The following is a 15,903-nucleotide window of genomic DNA, read 5'->3' on the forward strand; positions in this document are numbered from 1 at the left end:
TGTGTGTGTGTGTGTGTGTGTGTGTGTGTGTGTGTATTGCTGTTCCCTCTATCTTACACAATTGTTAACATACTGCTTACACTGTTCTGTGTGTGTGTTTATTTTCTATGTATGTGTGTATATATATATCTTTTTCTTTTTTTGCCAAATTGAAAGTTGGTGACATTCCAGGAGTGTTGAAAGCAATTGCAGTGTTGAAAGTTAAATAGCCTTTTTTCTTTTTTTTTTCTTTTTTTTGTATTTTGATCTTAAGTTATAGAGAACCTGATTCCAGTCTTCACCAGAGCCAGTACTCCAAAGAGTACCAATTCATTTCATTGATTTGTCACTTTGTAATTGATCTGAAACACAAAATGTAACTTTAAGATAAACTAATCATTAATTTTTTTCGTTTGTAGCTCGCAATTCGAAGAGCCACTCTAAATAGGTCATTTACTCCTGTCTTTTTGGGAAGCGCCTTGAAGAACAAAGGAGTTCAGCCTCTTTTAGATGCTGTTTTAGAATACCTCCCAAATCCATCTGAAGTCCAAAATTATGCTATTCTCAATCAGGAGTAAGTCTTGGAAATTGATTTTTAATTTATGCACAAAGACTTTAACATTTGTGCACTGGGAAAGTATTTAAGAATGGTTCTTGTAGTTGTGATTGTGGGGTTTTCCCCATAATTTACAAAAATCAATCTCCATTTCTATTTGGGTAACGATTTTGGCATAGAGAAAAATATTTATTATACCTTCCCATATATTCTATTTGTAAGTTAAAAATATGATTTATTTCATTATCAAAGTTTACATCATTAGAAAATTTACTCATTTGGAACCAATTGTATTTTTTTTTAATGCTTTAAGAAACAAAAATTTTGAAGTTCTCATTGATAATTTTTCTTTTTCTGCCAGACTATTTTTGTGTTTTTTATTCTGCCCTGGTCCTGTCACAATGCAGTAATTAAGGCCAGAAAAGTTATTCTTATTGATCCCTTTCAGTGAAATTTCACTTATGAATCAGCCCAGAAATGTTTACTGCACATGTGCTTCTTCTCAGATAATATTCTGATGAAACAAATTGATATAAAAGAAATATGAAATATTGCATCTCATAAATGTGTATTTCTTTTATTTTAAGTGACTCACAAGAGAAAACCAAAATCTTAATGAACCCCAAAAGAGACAATTCCCATCCATTTGTAGGCCTGGCTTTTAAACTGGAGGTAAGTTGCTTTCTAATGTATTTAACTGCTATATATAGAAATTTTCTTTTCTATTAGGCTTTTATTCCTATTATAAAATGACTCTTAGGAAATATTTGGTTACAGGTTTCTCCACTGTAAAGTTACTTTCCCCTCTACCCCGTTCCATATTGACTCTTTAGAAGAAGGTTCCTGGGCACAGCCCACACTTAAGGGCTGGGAATTATTTTCTTCCTCCTTGAGGGAGCAGTATCTATGTAAGTTATTTGAGATTCTTCTGTATAAGAGAATTGTCTTTTCTCCCCATATATTTATTTATTCAATCATTTATTTTTATCAGTATGGACTCATGGATATTTATTTTGTACTTTGAGTTATAATCCAGTGGTATGTTACTTATTTTGTTGCCAGATTGACCAGTTTTGGCCATTGGAGCTGTTTCACTTGGCTTCTGTGCCCCTTAGACATTGCACCGTATTTTGCTTTTTTGAATACTTGCTTACTTTCTGGCACTACAGGATTCTCCAGGCTTACGTTGTATATTCCCTGCCCCAGCCCTAGAATCAGCCATTTCTCTAAGAGCCCTGATTTCTTTTAATTGTGAATGGTATTAGAAACCAACATTTGGGGACTGGGTGTGCTTTTTGTTGTGTTATTGCTTCTGTGTATAATATTTTAAGTGGGAAAAAAGTTGGATAATTTGAAAGTGTTAAAGAGTGGTTATTTCTGGGATGGAATTATATTGGGGAGGGCTTTTTCCTAGTTTTTATTTTTAAATTTTTACAATATGCTTTTTATTACTTCTAAAACCAGAAAAAGTAATTTTAAATTAAAAAGTAGAAATAACATTGCAGTGACAATTTTTATGCATAAAGCTTTTAAAAATATATATTTAGGAATATTTTTCTTAGGATCCTCAGAATTGTAATTATTGAGTAACAGGTATGAAATATTTTAATATTTAATGATTTATATTGCCAGATTGCTTTCATACTCAGAATTAATGTATATGTTAGATTATTTCAGTGAATCTTTATCAGCATTGAGTATTGTTTATTAAAAATCATTACTGATTTCATAAATGAAAATAGTATTTTAATACTTCATCTTGCCTTAATTCCTAATAATAGAGAACATTTTTCCATATATTCATTACGGAATTGTATTTCCTCTTTTGTAATTGCCTCTTTATTTCTTTTGTCTTTCCTTTTTTAAAATTAGAGTCAAAGTGTTTTACTTATTTGTACGAGCCTTTCTCTAATAAAGTTTTTTAAAAAACAATTTGCAGTTTAAAATTTACATAGACAAATACATCAGTCTTTGTCTTTAGTCATTTTCACATTTTTAACCTTATAAATCTTCCTCTTTGATTATATTTTGTAAATATTTACTTTTCTTTCTCCTTCTTTGTGGTGGGGTTTCTTGTTTTGTTCATTGTTAATCCAGTTGGAATTTGTTTTGCTGAATGCTGTGAGGTAGGATCTAAATGTATTTCCTCTGCCTTCAAATAGAAGACCAGTTGTCTAGTTACCAGTTTTTGAACAATGTTATATTTTTTCATTGATTGTCATGTGTCATTTATCTTCTATTGACAAATTAATTAAACATTTTAGATATTTATACTATACCCTATGGGCTGTTCAGTTTAATTTGTGCTAGTTTTATACTATTTATGTTTTGGAGTATTTAATATATTCTTATATCAGAGTTATTTTCTATTTTTATCCATTCTTCTAATATTAAAGTCACTAATAAAATGTTTAAAAATTCCTCTTCTAATTTTTTTTTTTTTTTTAACATCTTTATTGGGGTATAATTGCTTTACAATGGTGTGTTAGTTTCTGCTTTATAACAAAGTGAATCAGTCATACATAAACATATGTTCCCATATGTCTTCCCTGTTGCATCTCCCTCCCTCCCACCCTCCCCATCCCACCCCTCCAGGCTGTCACAAAGCACCGAGCCAATAGCCCTGTGCCATGCGGCTGCTTCCCACTAGCTATCTACCTTACTGCGTTTGTTAGTGTGTATATGCCCATGACTCTCTCTCGCCCTGTCACAGCTCACCCTTCCCCCTCCCCATAACCTCAAGTCCGTTCTCTAAGAGGTCTGCGTCTTTATTCCTGCTTTACCCCTAGGTTCTTCATGACATTTTTTTCTTAAATTCCATATATATGTGTTAGCATACGGTATTTGTCTTTTTCTTTCTGACTTACTTCACTCTGTATGACAGACTCTAGGTCTATCCACCTCATTACAAATAGCTCAATTTCGTTTCTTTTTATGGCTGAGTAATATTCCATTGTATATATGTGCCACATCTTCTTTATCCATTCATCCGATGACGGGCATTTAGGTTGTTTCCATCTCCGGGCTATTGTAAATAGAGCTGCAATGAACATTTTGGTACATGACTCTTTTTGAATTTTGGTTTTCTCAGGGTATATGCCCAGTAGTGGGATTGCTGGGTCATATGGTAGTTCTATTTGTAGTTTTTTAAGGAACCTCCATACTGTTCTCCATAGTGGCTGAACCAATTCACATTCCCACCAGCAGTGCAAGAGTGTTCCCTTTTCTCCACACCCTCTCCAGCATTTATTGTTTCTAGATTTTTTGATGATGGCCATTCTGACTGGTGTGAGATGATATCTCATTGTAGTTTTGATTTGCATTTCTCTAATGATTAATGATGTTGAGCATTCTTTCATGTGTTTGTTGGCAGTCTGTATATCTTCTTTGGAGAAATGTCTATTTAGGTCTTCTGCCCATTTTTGGATTGGGTTGTTTGTTTTCTTGTTATTGAGCTGCATGAGCTGCTTGTAAATTTTGGAGATTAATCCTTTGTCGGTTGCTTCATTTGCAAATATTTTCTCCCATTCTGAGGGTTGTCTTTTGGTCTTGTTTATGGTTTCCTTTGCTGTGCAAAAGCTTTGAAGTTTCATTAGGTCCCATTTGTTTATTTTTCTTTTTATTTCCATTACTCTAGGAGGTGGGTCAGAAAGGATCTTGCTTTGATTTATGTCATAGAGTGTTCTGCCTATGTTTTCCTCTAAGAGTTTGATAGTTTCTGGCCTTACATTTAGGTCTTTAATCCATTTTGAGCTTATTTTTGTGTATGGTGTTAGGGAGTGATCTAATCTCCAGTTTTCCCAGCACCACTTATTGAAGAGGCTGTCCTTTCTCCATTGTACATTACTGCCACCTTTATCAAAGATAAGGTGTCCATATGTGCATGGGTTTATCTCTGGGCTTTCTATCCTGTTCCATTGATCTATCTTTCTGTTTTTGTGCCAGTACCATACCGTCTTGATGACTGTAGCTTTGTAGTGTAGTCTGAAGTCAGGGAGCCTGATTCCTCCAGTTCCTTCTTTCGTTCTCAAGATTGCTTTGGCTATTCGGGGTCTTTTGTGTTTCCATACAAATTGTGAAATTTTTTGTTCTAGTTCTGTGAAAAATGCCAGTGGTAGTTTGATAGGGATTGCATTGAATCTATAGATTGCTTTGGGTAGTAGAGTCATTTTCACAATGTTGATTCTTCCAATCCAAGAACATGGTATATCTCTCCATCTATTTATATCATCTTTAATTTCTTTCATCAGTGTCTTATAATTTTCTGCATACAGGTCTTTTGTCTCCTTAGGTAGGTTTATTCCTAGATATTTTATTCTTTTTGTTTCAATGGTAAATGGGAGTGTTTTCTTGATTTCACTTTCAGATTTTTCATCATTAGTATATAGGAATGCCAGAGATTTCTGTGCATTAATTTTGTATCCTGCCACTTTACCAAATTCATTGATTAGCTCTAGTAGTTTTCTGGTAGCATCTTTAGGGTTCTCTATGTATAGGATCATGTCATCTGCAAACAGTGACAGCTTTACTTCTTCTTTTCCGATTTGGATTCCTTTTATTTCCTTTTCTTCTCTGATTGCTGTGGCTAAAACTTCCAAAACAATGTTGAATAATAGTGGTGAGAGTGGGCAACCTTGTCTTGTTCCTGATCTTAGTGGAAATGCTTTCAGTTTTTCACCATTGAGGATGATGTTTGCTGTGGGCTTGTCATATATGGCCTTTATTATGTTGAGGAAAGTTCCCTCTATGCCTACTTTCTGCAGGGTTTTTATCATAAATGGGTGTTGAATTTTGTCAAAAGCTTTCTCTGCATCTATTGAGATGATCATATGGTTTTTCTCCTTCAATTTGTTAATATGGTTTATCACGTTGATAGATTTGCGTATATTGAAGAATCCTTGCATTCCTGGAATAAACCCCACTTGATCATGGTGTATGATCCTTTTATTGTGCTGTTGGATTCTGTTTGCTAGTATTTTGTTGAGGATTTTTGCATCTATGTTCATCAGTGATATTGGCCTGTAGTTTTCTTTCTTTGTGACATCCTTGTCTGGTTTTGGTATCAAGGTGATGGTGGCCTCGTAGAAGGAGTTAGGGAGTGGTCCTCCCTCTGCTATATTTTGGAAGAGTTTGAGAAGGGTAGGTGTTAGCTCTTCTCTAAATGTTTGATAGAATTCGCCTGTGAAGCCATCTGGTCCTGGGCTTTTGCTTGTTGGAAGATTTTTAATCACAGTTTCTATTTCAGTGCTTGTGATTGGTCTGTTCATATTTTCTATTTCTTCCTGATTCAGTCTTGGCAGGTTGTGCCTTTCTAAGAATTTGTCCATTTCTTCCAGATTGTCCATTTTATTGGCATAGAGTTGCTTGTAGTAATCTCTCATGATCTCTTTTATCTCTGCAGTGTCAGTTGTTACCTCTCCTTTTGCATTTCTAATTCTATTGATTTGAGTCTTCTCCCTTTTTTTCTTGATGAGTCTGGCTAGTGGTTTATCTATTTTGTTTATCTTCTCAAAGAACCAGCTTTTAGTTTTATTGATCTTTGCTATTGTTTCCTTCATTTCTTTTTCATTTATTTCTGATCTGATTTTTATGATTTCTTTCCTTCTGCTAGCTTTGGGGTTTTTTTGTTCTTCTTTCTCTAATTGCTTGAGGTGCAAGGTTAGGTTGTTTATTTGAGATGTTTCCTGCTTCTTAAGGTGGGCTTGTATTGCTATAAACTTCCCCCTTAGAACTGCTTTTGCTGCATCCCACAGGTTTTGGGTCGTTGTGTCTCCATTGTCATTTGTTTCTAGGTATTTTTTGATTTCCTCTTTGATTTCTTCAGTGATCTCTTCATTATTAAGTAGTGTATTGTTCAGCCTCCATGTGTTTGTATTTTTTACAGATCTTTTCCTGTAATTGATATCTAGTCTCATGGCGTTGTGGTCAGAAAAGATACTTGATACAATTTCAATTTTCTTAAATTTACCAAGGCTTGATTTGTGACCTAAGATATGATCTATCCTGGAGAATGTTCCATGAGCACTTGAGAAAAATGTGTATTCTGTTGTTTTTGGATGGAGTGTCCTATAAATATCAATTAAGTCCATCTTGTTTAATGTATCATTTAAAGCTTGTGTTTCCTTATTTATTTTCATTTTGGATGATCTGTCCATGGGTGAAAGTGGGGTGTTTAAGTCCCCTACTATGAATGTGTTACTGTCGATTTCCCCTTTTATGGCTGTTAGTATTTGCCTTATGTATTGAGGTGCTCCTATGTTGGGTGCATAAATATTTACAATTGTTATATCTTCTTCTTGGATCGATCCCTTGATCATTATGTAGTGTCCTTCTTTGTCTCTTTTAATACTCCTTATTTTAAAGTCTATTTTGTCTGATATGAGAATTGCTACTCCAGCTTTCTTTTGGCTTCCATTTGCATGGAATATCTTTTTCCATCCCCTTACTTTCAGTCTGTATGTGTCTCTAGGTCTGAAGTGGGTCTCTTGTAGACAGCATATATAAGGGTCTTGTTTTTGTATCCATTCAGCTAATCTGTGTCTTTTGGTGGGAGCATTTAGTCCATTTACATTTAAGGTAATTATCGATATGTATGTTCCTATTCCCATTTTCTAAATTGTTTTGGGTTCGTTATTATAGGTCTTTTCCTTCTCTTGTGTTTCTTGCCTAGAGAAGATCCTTTAGCATTTGTTGTAAAGCTGGTTTGGTGGTGCTGAACTCTCTCAGCTTTTGCTTGTCTGTAAAGGTTTTAATTTCTCCATCAAATCTGAATGAGATCCTTGCTGGGTAGAGTAGTCTTGGCTGCATGTTTTTCTCCTTCATCACTTTCAGTATGTCCTGCCACTCCCTTCTGGCTTGTAGGGTTTCTGCTGAGAGATCAGCTGTTAACCTTATGGGGATTCCCTTATGTGTTATTTGTTGTTTTTCCCTTGCTGCTTTTAATATGCTTTCTTTGTATCCTCTTCTGATTTTTATTGCTATTGTGTTAAACCTGTAAATTAACATGGGAAGAATTGGCAACTTTTAAATACTTACCTAATAAGTTAGTGTTACTATTCAGGAGGAAATGATCCTTGATTTTATATTCAGTCACTTTACAGAACTCTTATTTGTATAGCTTTCCAGGTGACTCTCAAAGTTTCTCTAACATGTAGTCTAACTAACAATGTTAGTTTCTCCAACATTGTTGTCTTTCTAATAATTATACCTTATTTTTATGTCTTCTTGTATTAAACTGAACTTATGGAATAACTTCCTTATTATATAAATTTTAAAACTTTTTCTAATAACTTAGAGGAAGCAAAAGTAGTATCTTGGATTTTGATATCAAAGAACAACCATTTAACTTATCTATATTCAAAACTAGTATTAAAGTAGTTTATGACAACAAACTGAAGCATGTATATAAGTTGTACTACTAAAACTGATAGCAAATATTTGAAGGTAGTTGTGAAGTTTTCCTCTTAATTTTGATTCCTGTGTTTCTTTTTCATTCTTTCTGACCTTATCCAATCTTGACTTCTAGGCAGGTCGATTTGGACAGTTAACTTATGTTCGAAATTATCAAGGACAGTTGAAGAAGGGTGATACCATCTATAATACGAGGACGAGAAAGAAAGTACGGGTGCAACGGCTGGTTCACATGCATGCCGACATGATGGAGGCGAGTACCTGGGCATTGTTGTGAGATCAGAAATTTCTCTAATGCAAGTGAAATATATCTACCTTCTTGGTATCCTGAGCCCCACAAGAAAATCACTTCTAGTTGAATGTGTTTTCCTAGCTTCTTCCTTTTTAGTTAGGTGGGCTACAATTCTCATGTGGCACTTTGGTGTAGGCTAAATTAGCAAATGTCAGGAACCCATTTAAAACCACCATTTGTGAGTTAGCTGTATTTCCTCAGTGGCCAAGGTTAAGGAAAAGGGACATTGGTTCCCTAAGATTCGGAGCACAAGATTCAACACTTTCCTCAAGAGCTATCCTTACGAAGAGTATAATAGGTTTTTAGCACAGTGGAACTGTGGTTCTCAAAGGTAAATGAGAGTAATAAATTCATACATAACTTCCCACATTGTTCAGTAGATTTACTTCCTGAAATATGGAAGTAGAACCAACCCCCAGAAGGGCCATATTGATGCCAGAATTCATCTGAGCATTTAAAACCTCTGAAGGTCTAGTCTGGGAGATAAACTTTGGCTTATGGCTTGAATTCTTGAATTGGCTCTGAATCTGTCCTAGCCTTCTGTGGTCCATAGGGTTAAGGTTTGGCAGGAATACCAAGTGTGTGAGGTTCTCTCCTTCTTGCACCCTTTCTCAATTCAGCTCTATATTCCTAGAGAAATTTATTAGTCTAAGCAAAATGTTACGACATTCAGAAATTTTCAGTGGCCATAACTTTTTTTATCTCCTGGAAAATGAACAGGCAGTCTTTCAAAATTAGACATCATTCCTCTTTTTTGAGATAAGCAGCAGGGGGCAGGCTAGAGGGATTAGTGATTGTTACAGTTCTTTCATGGGCCAGAAGCTAGGAGATCCGTACAGCTGTGTAACCAGTAAAGCAAGACACACACACTTGCTCATTCACAGCCACAGCTGTTATTAATGAACTGTCAATACAAAAAAAGACTAGGAAGTTTAGAGGCACCAGTGCTTTATTCTTAGATTTCCTGTGTTTTTTTAACTGCCTGCATCTGTGAGAAATTAAGATTGTTTTAAGTACAGTAGACTCCATTCTCCTGCCTTTGTTTTCCAAAACTTCCTTTGCAGGTTTTCCTTGTATGCCTTTGTCATACACATCTCATTGTTGGACTGTGGCAGCACATATAGTACTACATGTTTTTTGTTTGTTTTTCTTTTTTTCTTTCTGATAGAATTGTATTTTTTATTTTTTTGAATTTATCTTTTTAAAATTTATTTCTTAATTGAAGTATAGTTGAATTACAATGTGGTGTTAATTACTGCTATACAGCAAAGTGACTCAGTTATACATATATATATATACATTCTTTTTCATATTCTTTTCCATTATGGTTTATCACAGGATATTGAATATAGTTCCCTGTGCTATACAGTAAGACCTTGTTGTTTATCCATTCTATACTACATGCTTTTTAATTCTATAGAAATAACTTTAGAACCGTGAGGTTCTGTGTTCTGTCAGTACTGCAGATCCTCCAAGTAAAGATGCCATAGCTCGGAGTTTCCATTTAAAGTAAAATCTTGTCAGTTGAGGTGTGGTTTAAATAAGGGCCCTGTTGAAGGTATATCTTGCCGTGGTTGATTGTTGGTGTTGCATTGATTCTATCTAATTCCTTCTTTGTGGAATTCATGGTGAGATTCTGCCACGTTTGTTTGTGTACAATGTGTTTATTGTGCAGTTACTTTTTAGTTATGATGTCCTGGTTTGTATTACTTGCAAGTGTCATATTGTATTCTTTATTTAGGATATTGAGGAAGTGTTTGCCGGAGACATCTGTGCATTGTTTGGCATTGACTGTGCTAGTGGAGACACATTCACAAACAAAGATAATAGTGGCCTTTCTATGGTAAGTCATTTAACTTCAAAGCTGTTTATCACTTGCGTTTCAAAAGTCTATGTTTTAGTACTTCAGAAAAACAACCACAGAAGTTTTCATTGAGTGCCACGGGCATCAACTGTAGGTTGGTTATGGCTCTTTTAATGTCAACTAAAGAAGTGCTCTGTTAGCTAACTTACCTGGTTTTTCGTAGTAAAATCATTCCACCATTCTCCAGGGTTTAGCATGGAGGGAAAATCTCCACCAGGTAACCTGGCATGTGTAGCGCTGACTCCTACCCTGAGATGTGCCTCCCCGTTGTGGGCACACCTCTAATTGCTGTCACCGTCATCAGGCTAGTCCCAGCCAAGTGCTCCTTCCTTATTAACTCGGCAGCTGGAGCTTGGACCCTTCCCTCAATCCCCTAGAGAACTGTAAGAGCAGGCTGTAACATTTTGGCTAGACTCCAGGGCAGCATGACAGAACAGAACCCTGCCCTGCAGGCAGGATGCAACTAGACAGTCCCACTTACTGTACACAGCCTGCCTTGTGGAACTCATAGGTCCCTTTTCATCACTGAGGGAGACTGAAGGGAAGAGCATGCTCGGGCAATTCCCACCTTCCAGTCCCCGCCTTTCAGTCCCCGCCTTTCAGTCCCCTTTACTCCTCCCCTTTTTGCCCCCACAGGACAGCAGGCTCTTGCACAGTATGACCATGTGTTCATGAGGGTGCTCCCTCTCCTGAATTCATTCAGTAAAGGACGAATATGAGTACACAGGGTATAGGTGATTTGCAGGGAAGGAATTTACAGTGGGTTGTTTATATAAGAACTGGTCCAACATAACAGATGAGCACTATAATAGCTCCTGTATCATATGATGAATTCTTAATTTTATAATTTAGCTTTTTTGTATAAAATACTCTCTAATGTCTATGGTTTTACATGTGAAGTTAGGACACTACAAAAATCATAAATCTGTAAAGGTTTTTGGGGGATCTAGATAAGGGGACTTTTTGACAAGTATTATTGATAAGGTTTTTTCTAAACTTGTCATTACCAATATGAAGGGACTGGAGGTTGTGGGAAGTACTCAGGCATTGAGGCAAATAGACCCTGGTCAGTCTTACCTCTGCCCTGTACTACCTGCTGGCCCTTGGCCAAGTTAGTTATTCTTCTTGCCAAGCCTTTAATGCTTCTATTTGTAAAATGGGGATAATAATATCTGCCTCTCAGAGTTGTGACTGATTAAATGAGATATCATATGTATAAAGAATCTAGTCCCTTTCTCTGCTTCTCTTATCAGTGATGGCAGTATATTTTGATTAAATAACTTATCAGAAGATAGCTATAGCAGATGTAGCCACTAGCTAATTAGTATTCCACATCTCAGCATTTGAATTCATTATATGTAACGATTATGTTAAACTGAAAGTGTCAACAAACTTAAGGGTCTTAAACAGTTAAGTAAATAGATGCTTTATTTTTGTTATTTTGGGAGGGAGGAGATCATATAAGTGGACACCTATATATGTTAATATATTCATTTATTTAAGGAAAAACAGACCAAGATATATTTGTCTACCCTAAGATGTTGACTAGTATTTGTCTTTTGTTCTGTTGTAAAGGAGAACATTAAAATTAATCCATCCCTGACACATACGGTACTGTATTTGAATTCTTCTCTGTTCTTTGAAAAATATTTTAGGAGTCAATTCATGTTCCTGATCCTGTCATTTCAATAGCAATGAAGCCTTCTAACAAGGTAGGAGTTTGATTTAACGCTCAGTATATCACAGTAAAAACTTGAGCTCTTTTTTGTCTGTCTCCACAATGCACATGGTGTCTTGTGATAACCAGCAGTCTTTTGGTCTCTATTTCCTCTTTTGGTATTCAGATCACCTTTTAAAATTTACCAGTCTATTAGTAGTAAGTACTTCACAGTATATTTGAAGAAGTTGATGGTATTAAAGTATTCATGAGACTGTGCTTTATAACTTTTTACTATAGTAAAGGTATATCATTGGCTGTGGAGTGTTAAGTGTGAGTAACTTCCTAGATTCAGATCATAAGAGATGGAAGAGAGGCAACTGAGGCATTTGTCCTAAGTTGCAGAAAAACCTCACTGTAAAGTATATTACAATATTGCTTAGATTAATTGCCTCATGGATTATAATACATCTCTACATCTGTGGTAGTTATGAAGTAAATGTCTGACTATAACATGGAAGGCCTTCAAACAAGACTGTTTTGACTCGCTTTCAAATACAAAGTTTTATGATTGGATTTGATGTCATTTAGCTTTTTAGCCAAAATTGCTTGAATAGGTTCTGCATATGCATTGCTTGTCATTGGAATTAGTCCTGATCTTGAAACATAATTGTTTAGTTCTTAAGTTAGTTACATTCATAACAGTCATTTTAACGTGATATATTGACATTAACTCATTCATGCATTGAGTGAACATTTTATGATTTCTTGTCATCTGGGTACTATCATTTACAGAACGTATTCTGATTTATTGTCTTGTGGATATATTAACAGCAACTACTTCATCTATTTTGAGGAACTGAGATTTTCCAGGCCCTTCTCATTATAGAAAAGAGAATGTTGAGGTGGCAGAAAACGTTCAGTCACTCTATCTCAGAAAGTTGAAAGGCGAGCTTTACATCTTACCACAGTGAGATGCCACAGTTTGCTCCAAGTACTTTGCCAGATTGGTTGCTTTTCCCTTCAGAAGATGAAGGACTAGAAGTTAAAGATATTCTTCTTCTTTATTCCTAACTCCAGAGTTCATGTAAGACATTTAACTGTTGATAGTTCACAATCATGGAGGGAAATCAAACGCATCAATATTCAAAAGGTTTTTTGGTGTCTTGGGGTTGTCTGCTTCCTGGAGAATTAATATATATCAAATAATAAAATCACTGCATAAAACCCTGAATCTCAGTAGTGGGGCAGGGGTGATCTTCTAGTAAGTTGAGAGTCCCTGGCTAGTGCAGGAAAAAGGGAAAAGACTTTGGAGATAGACTAACCCAGGATTCAAGCCCAGCTAGCTCTGTGGACTTGAGCAACTTGTCTGTACCTAGTTTCCTCACCTGTAAAACATGGATAATTCTGTCGTGCAGCCTTGTGGTTAGAATTTGAGATAACGTATACAAAACACATAACACATCTTCAGCCACATGTGATAGCTGTTAATATTGGTGATTGGGGCGTGTTAGTTTTCTATTGCTGCTGTAAGAAATTAGCAAAAACTTAGTGGCTTAAAACAGCACAGATGTATTATTTTACAGTTGTGTAGGTCACAATTCGGACACAGTTCTTAATGGGCTACAATCAAGTATTGGCAAGGCTGTGTTGTTTCTTTCTTGGAGGCTCTAGGGGACAGTTTAGTTCCTTGCTTACTCAAATTGTTGGTAGAATTCAGCTCCTTGTTGTGGGACTGGGGTCCTCATTTCCTTGCTGTCACCTGAGGGCTGTTTGTAGCTTCTAGAGGCTGCTCATAGCCCCCTTCCTCCTGTCTTCAATGCCAGCAACAGCAAAATGAGCCCCTCTCATGTTTCAAATATCTCCTGTCTCTTCTTTTTCTCTTCCCATCTCTCCACTACCTTTCTTCATTCAGCTTCCATTTTTATTTTATTTTATTAAAAAAAATTTTTTTTGGCTGCATTGGGTCTTCGTTGTTGTGCATGTGCGGCGAGCAGGGGCTACTCTTCATTGCGGTGCACAGGCTTCTCATTGCAGTGGCTTCTCTTGTGGTGGAGCACAGGCTCTAGGCATGCAGGCTTCAGTAGTTGCATCATGCAGGCTCAGTAGTTGCAGCACATGGGCCCTAGAGCACATGGGCTTCAGTAGTTGCGGCATGTGGGCTCAGTAGTTGTGGCTCGTGGGCTCTAGAGCGCAAGCGCAGTAGTTGTGGTGCACAGGCTTAGTTGCTCTGTGGCATGTGGGATCTTCCCAGACCAGGGATTGAACCCGTGTCCCCTGCATTGGCAGGCGGATTCTTAACCACTGCGCCACCAGGGAAGTCCCTCAGCTTCCATTTTTAAAGGCCCATGCAATTTAATTGGGCCTGTCCAGATTATTCATGATAATCTCCCCATCTCAAAGTCTGTAACCTTACTCACATCTGCTGAGTCCCCTTTGCCATGTAAGGTAACAGTCACAGGTTTGGGGGGATTAGGGCATGTCCTTAGAAGACCATTATTCTGCTTACCACATAAGGAAGTTACATCTAAGGAGAATAAAGGTGCATCAGACCACATCCAAGCAGATAGTTTTGAAAGGGAGAGGTCTCATGTGCATTTGCCTAGTGTTGGTCTTAACTGCCCTCTTGAATCTACAGTAGAATCTTGGTAACCATGCTGATTCCCTTGATTATGTATAGGATTTCTAAAATATAACACAGTAACACAGATTCTGCTTTCCGCTTTATGGGCAGTTTTCCACAAATGGACAGTTTTTGTCAATATAATAGGAAAGGGCATAGAGTTAAGTCTTGGACTCCTGTATCTTGGTGTGAAAAGAAAATTCTCTCAGTTAGCTGTTCCCTGCTGTCTTGGCTGTGTGGTATCCAAGCTCTCATATTAAAAGGATATAGCCTAGAAACTAGATGGTAGATCATTTTTATTTTTTAACTGTTCATGTATTTGATTTCATTCATTAAAGTTTTTTCAGCAATTTCATTGCTTACCATGCTTAGTAAAATGTGTAATGATTTTCTTTTTTTAAAGAATGATCTGGAAAAATTTTCAAAAGGCATTGGCAGGTTTACAAGAGAAGATCCCACATTTAAAGTCCACTTTGACACTGAGAGCAAAGAGACAATTGTATCTGGAATGGGAGAATTACACCTGGAAATCTATGCTCAGGTAATGAATAACAAAGAAGTTAAATTCACTTTATTTATGTCTATGTTTTGTTAAGAGTCGATAATTCTCAATCTAATGGTTGTAAACTAATAGTGGTTTTTCAAGCTTCACTCTGGTTTTTGTATCTAGATGTGGTATACTGCTTCTTCCAGTGTGTGTTACTAATTAATTACTTTTGGTTTCTAAATCTTTTTATTCGTAAAACATTGCAGACTTCTAGAATCAAGGCTCAGGGGATTTGCAGTAAGACCATTGATCCATCCCTAGGTTATGGTCCCTTGGGTCGAGTGTATCCTGGTCTCAGCCTTAGGAAGACAACCTCAGGGAGAAACCTGCTGAGAAAGTCGGCCCACGAGTACCCACTCTTCAGGCCATTTCTTGCCTGTTTTCTTCTCAAGTCACTACTTGAAGATCATTATAATGGAGATAAACAAGTGGGTAGATGGGGCTCCTGCTTACCTAGGAAAGGTCTTGTGTGTATGTGAACGAAAACGAAATATATATGACTTACGATTAAAAATTCTGGTTCTGATTATATCTTTGAAGTTGAGATAGTAGAAAATTATGACAGCAGATTCATATACTATTCCAGTAAATATGTAATAAAATGGAGCAAAGATAAAGTTTTAGTGGATAGATTAATTGGAGGTAAGTATAAATTAATCAGTCTAAATTAGAATTCATTTATATAAAATCTGTAAAAGCAGTTTGTATTGCTTAATATCATGTATTTTTCCTCATAAGGTACTTAAGTGATTTAAGATTTATCATTTGCTTATCATATTTAAATGAATGCTTCTAAGGTAGTTGAGATTCTTAGGATTTTTCTTCCTTTAGTTTATTATTTTTTTAATTTAAATATATCAAAAAGATCTCTCCTGCTCTTTTTAGAGGATGGAAAGAGAATATGGCTGTCCTTGTATCACAGGAAAGCCAAAAGTTGCTTTCAGAGAAACCATTACGGCCCCTGTCCCGTAAGTA

At 36.3% G+C, this 15,903-nt stretch overlaps 1 protein-coding gene across 6 annotated transcripts in view; it reads left to right on the forward strand.

Moving 5' to 3' along the window:
• The window catches only part of GFM1 (G elongation factor mitochondrial 1), a 62,101-nt gene that overhangs the window by 12,257 nt on the left and 33,941 nt on the right, over positions 1–15,903 (forward strand). For all 6 annotated transcript variants that reach the window (XM_049709734.1, XM_049709733.1, XM_049709732.1 and 3 more), the window contains exons 7-13: positions 399–553; positions 1,123–1,207; positions 8,061–8,198; positions 9,979–10,080; positions 11,757–11,813; positions 14,785–14,922; positions 15,814–15,896. In XM_049709734.1, coding sequence (XP_049565691.1) covers positions 399–553; positions 1,123–1,207; positions 8,061–8,198; positions 9,979–10,080; positions 11,757–11,813; positions 14,785–14,922; positions 15,814–15,896 — 758 coding nt within the window. The remainder of the gene's footprint in view (positions 1–398; positions 554–1,122; positions 1,208–8,060; positions 8,199–9,978; positions 10,081–11,756; positions 11,814–14,784; positions 14,923–15,813; positions 15,897–15,903) is intronic.

This window comes from Orcinus orca, chromosome 5, assembly GCF_937001465.1.
Source record: "Orcinus orca chromosome 5, mOrcOrc1.1, whole genome shotgun sequence".
Lineage (NCBI taxonomy): Eukaryota > Metazoa > Chordata > Mammalia > Artiodactyla > Delphinidae > Orcinus > Orcinus orca.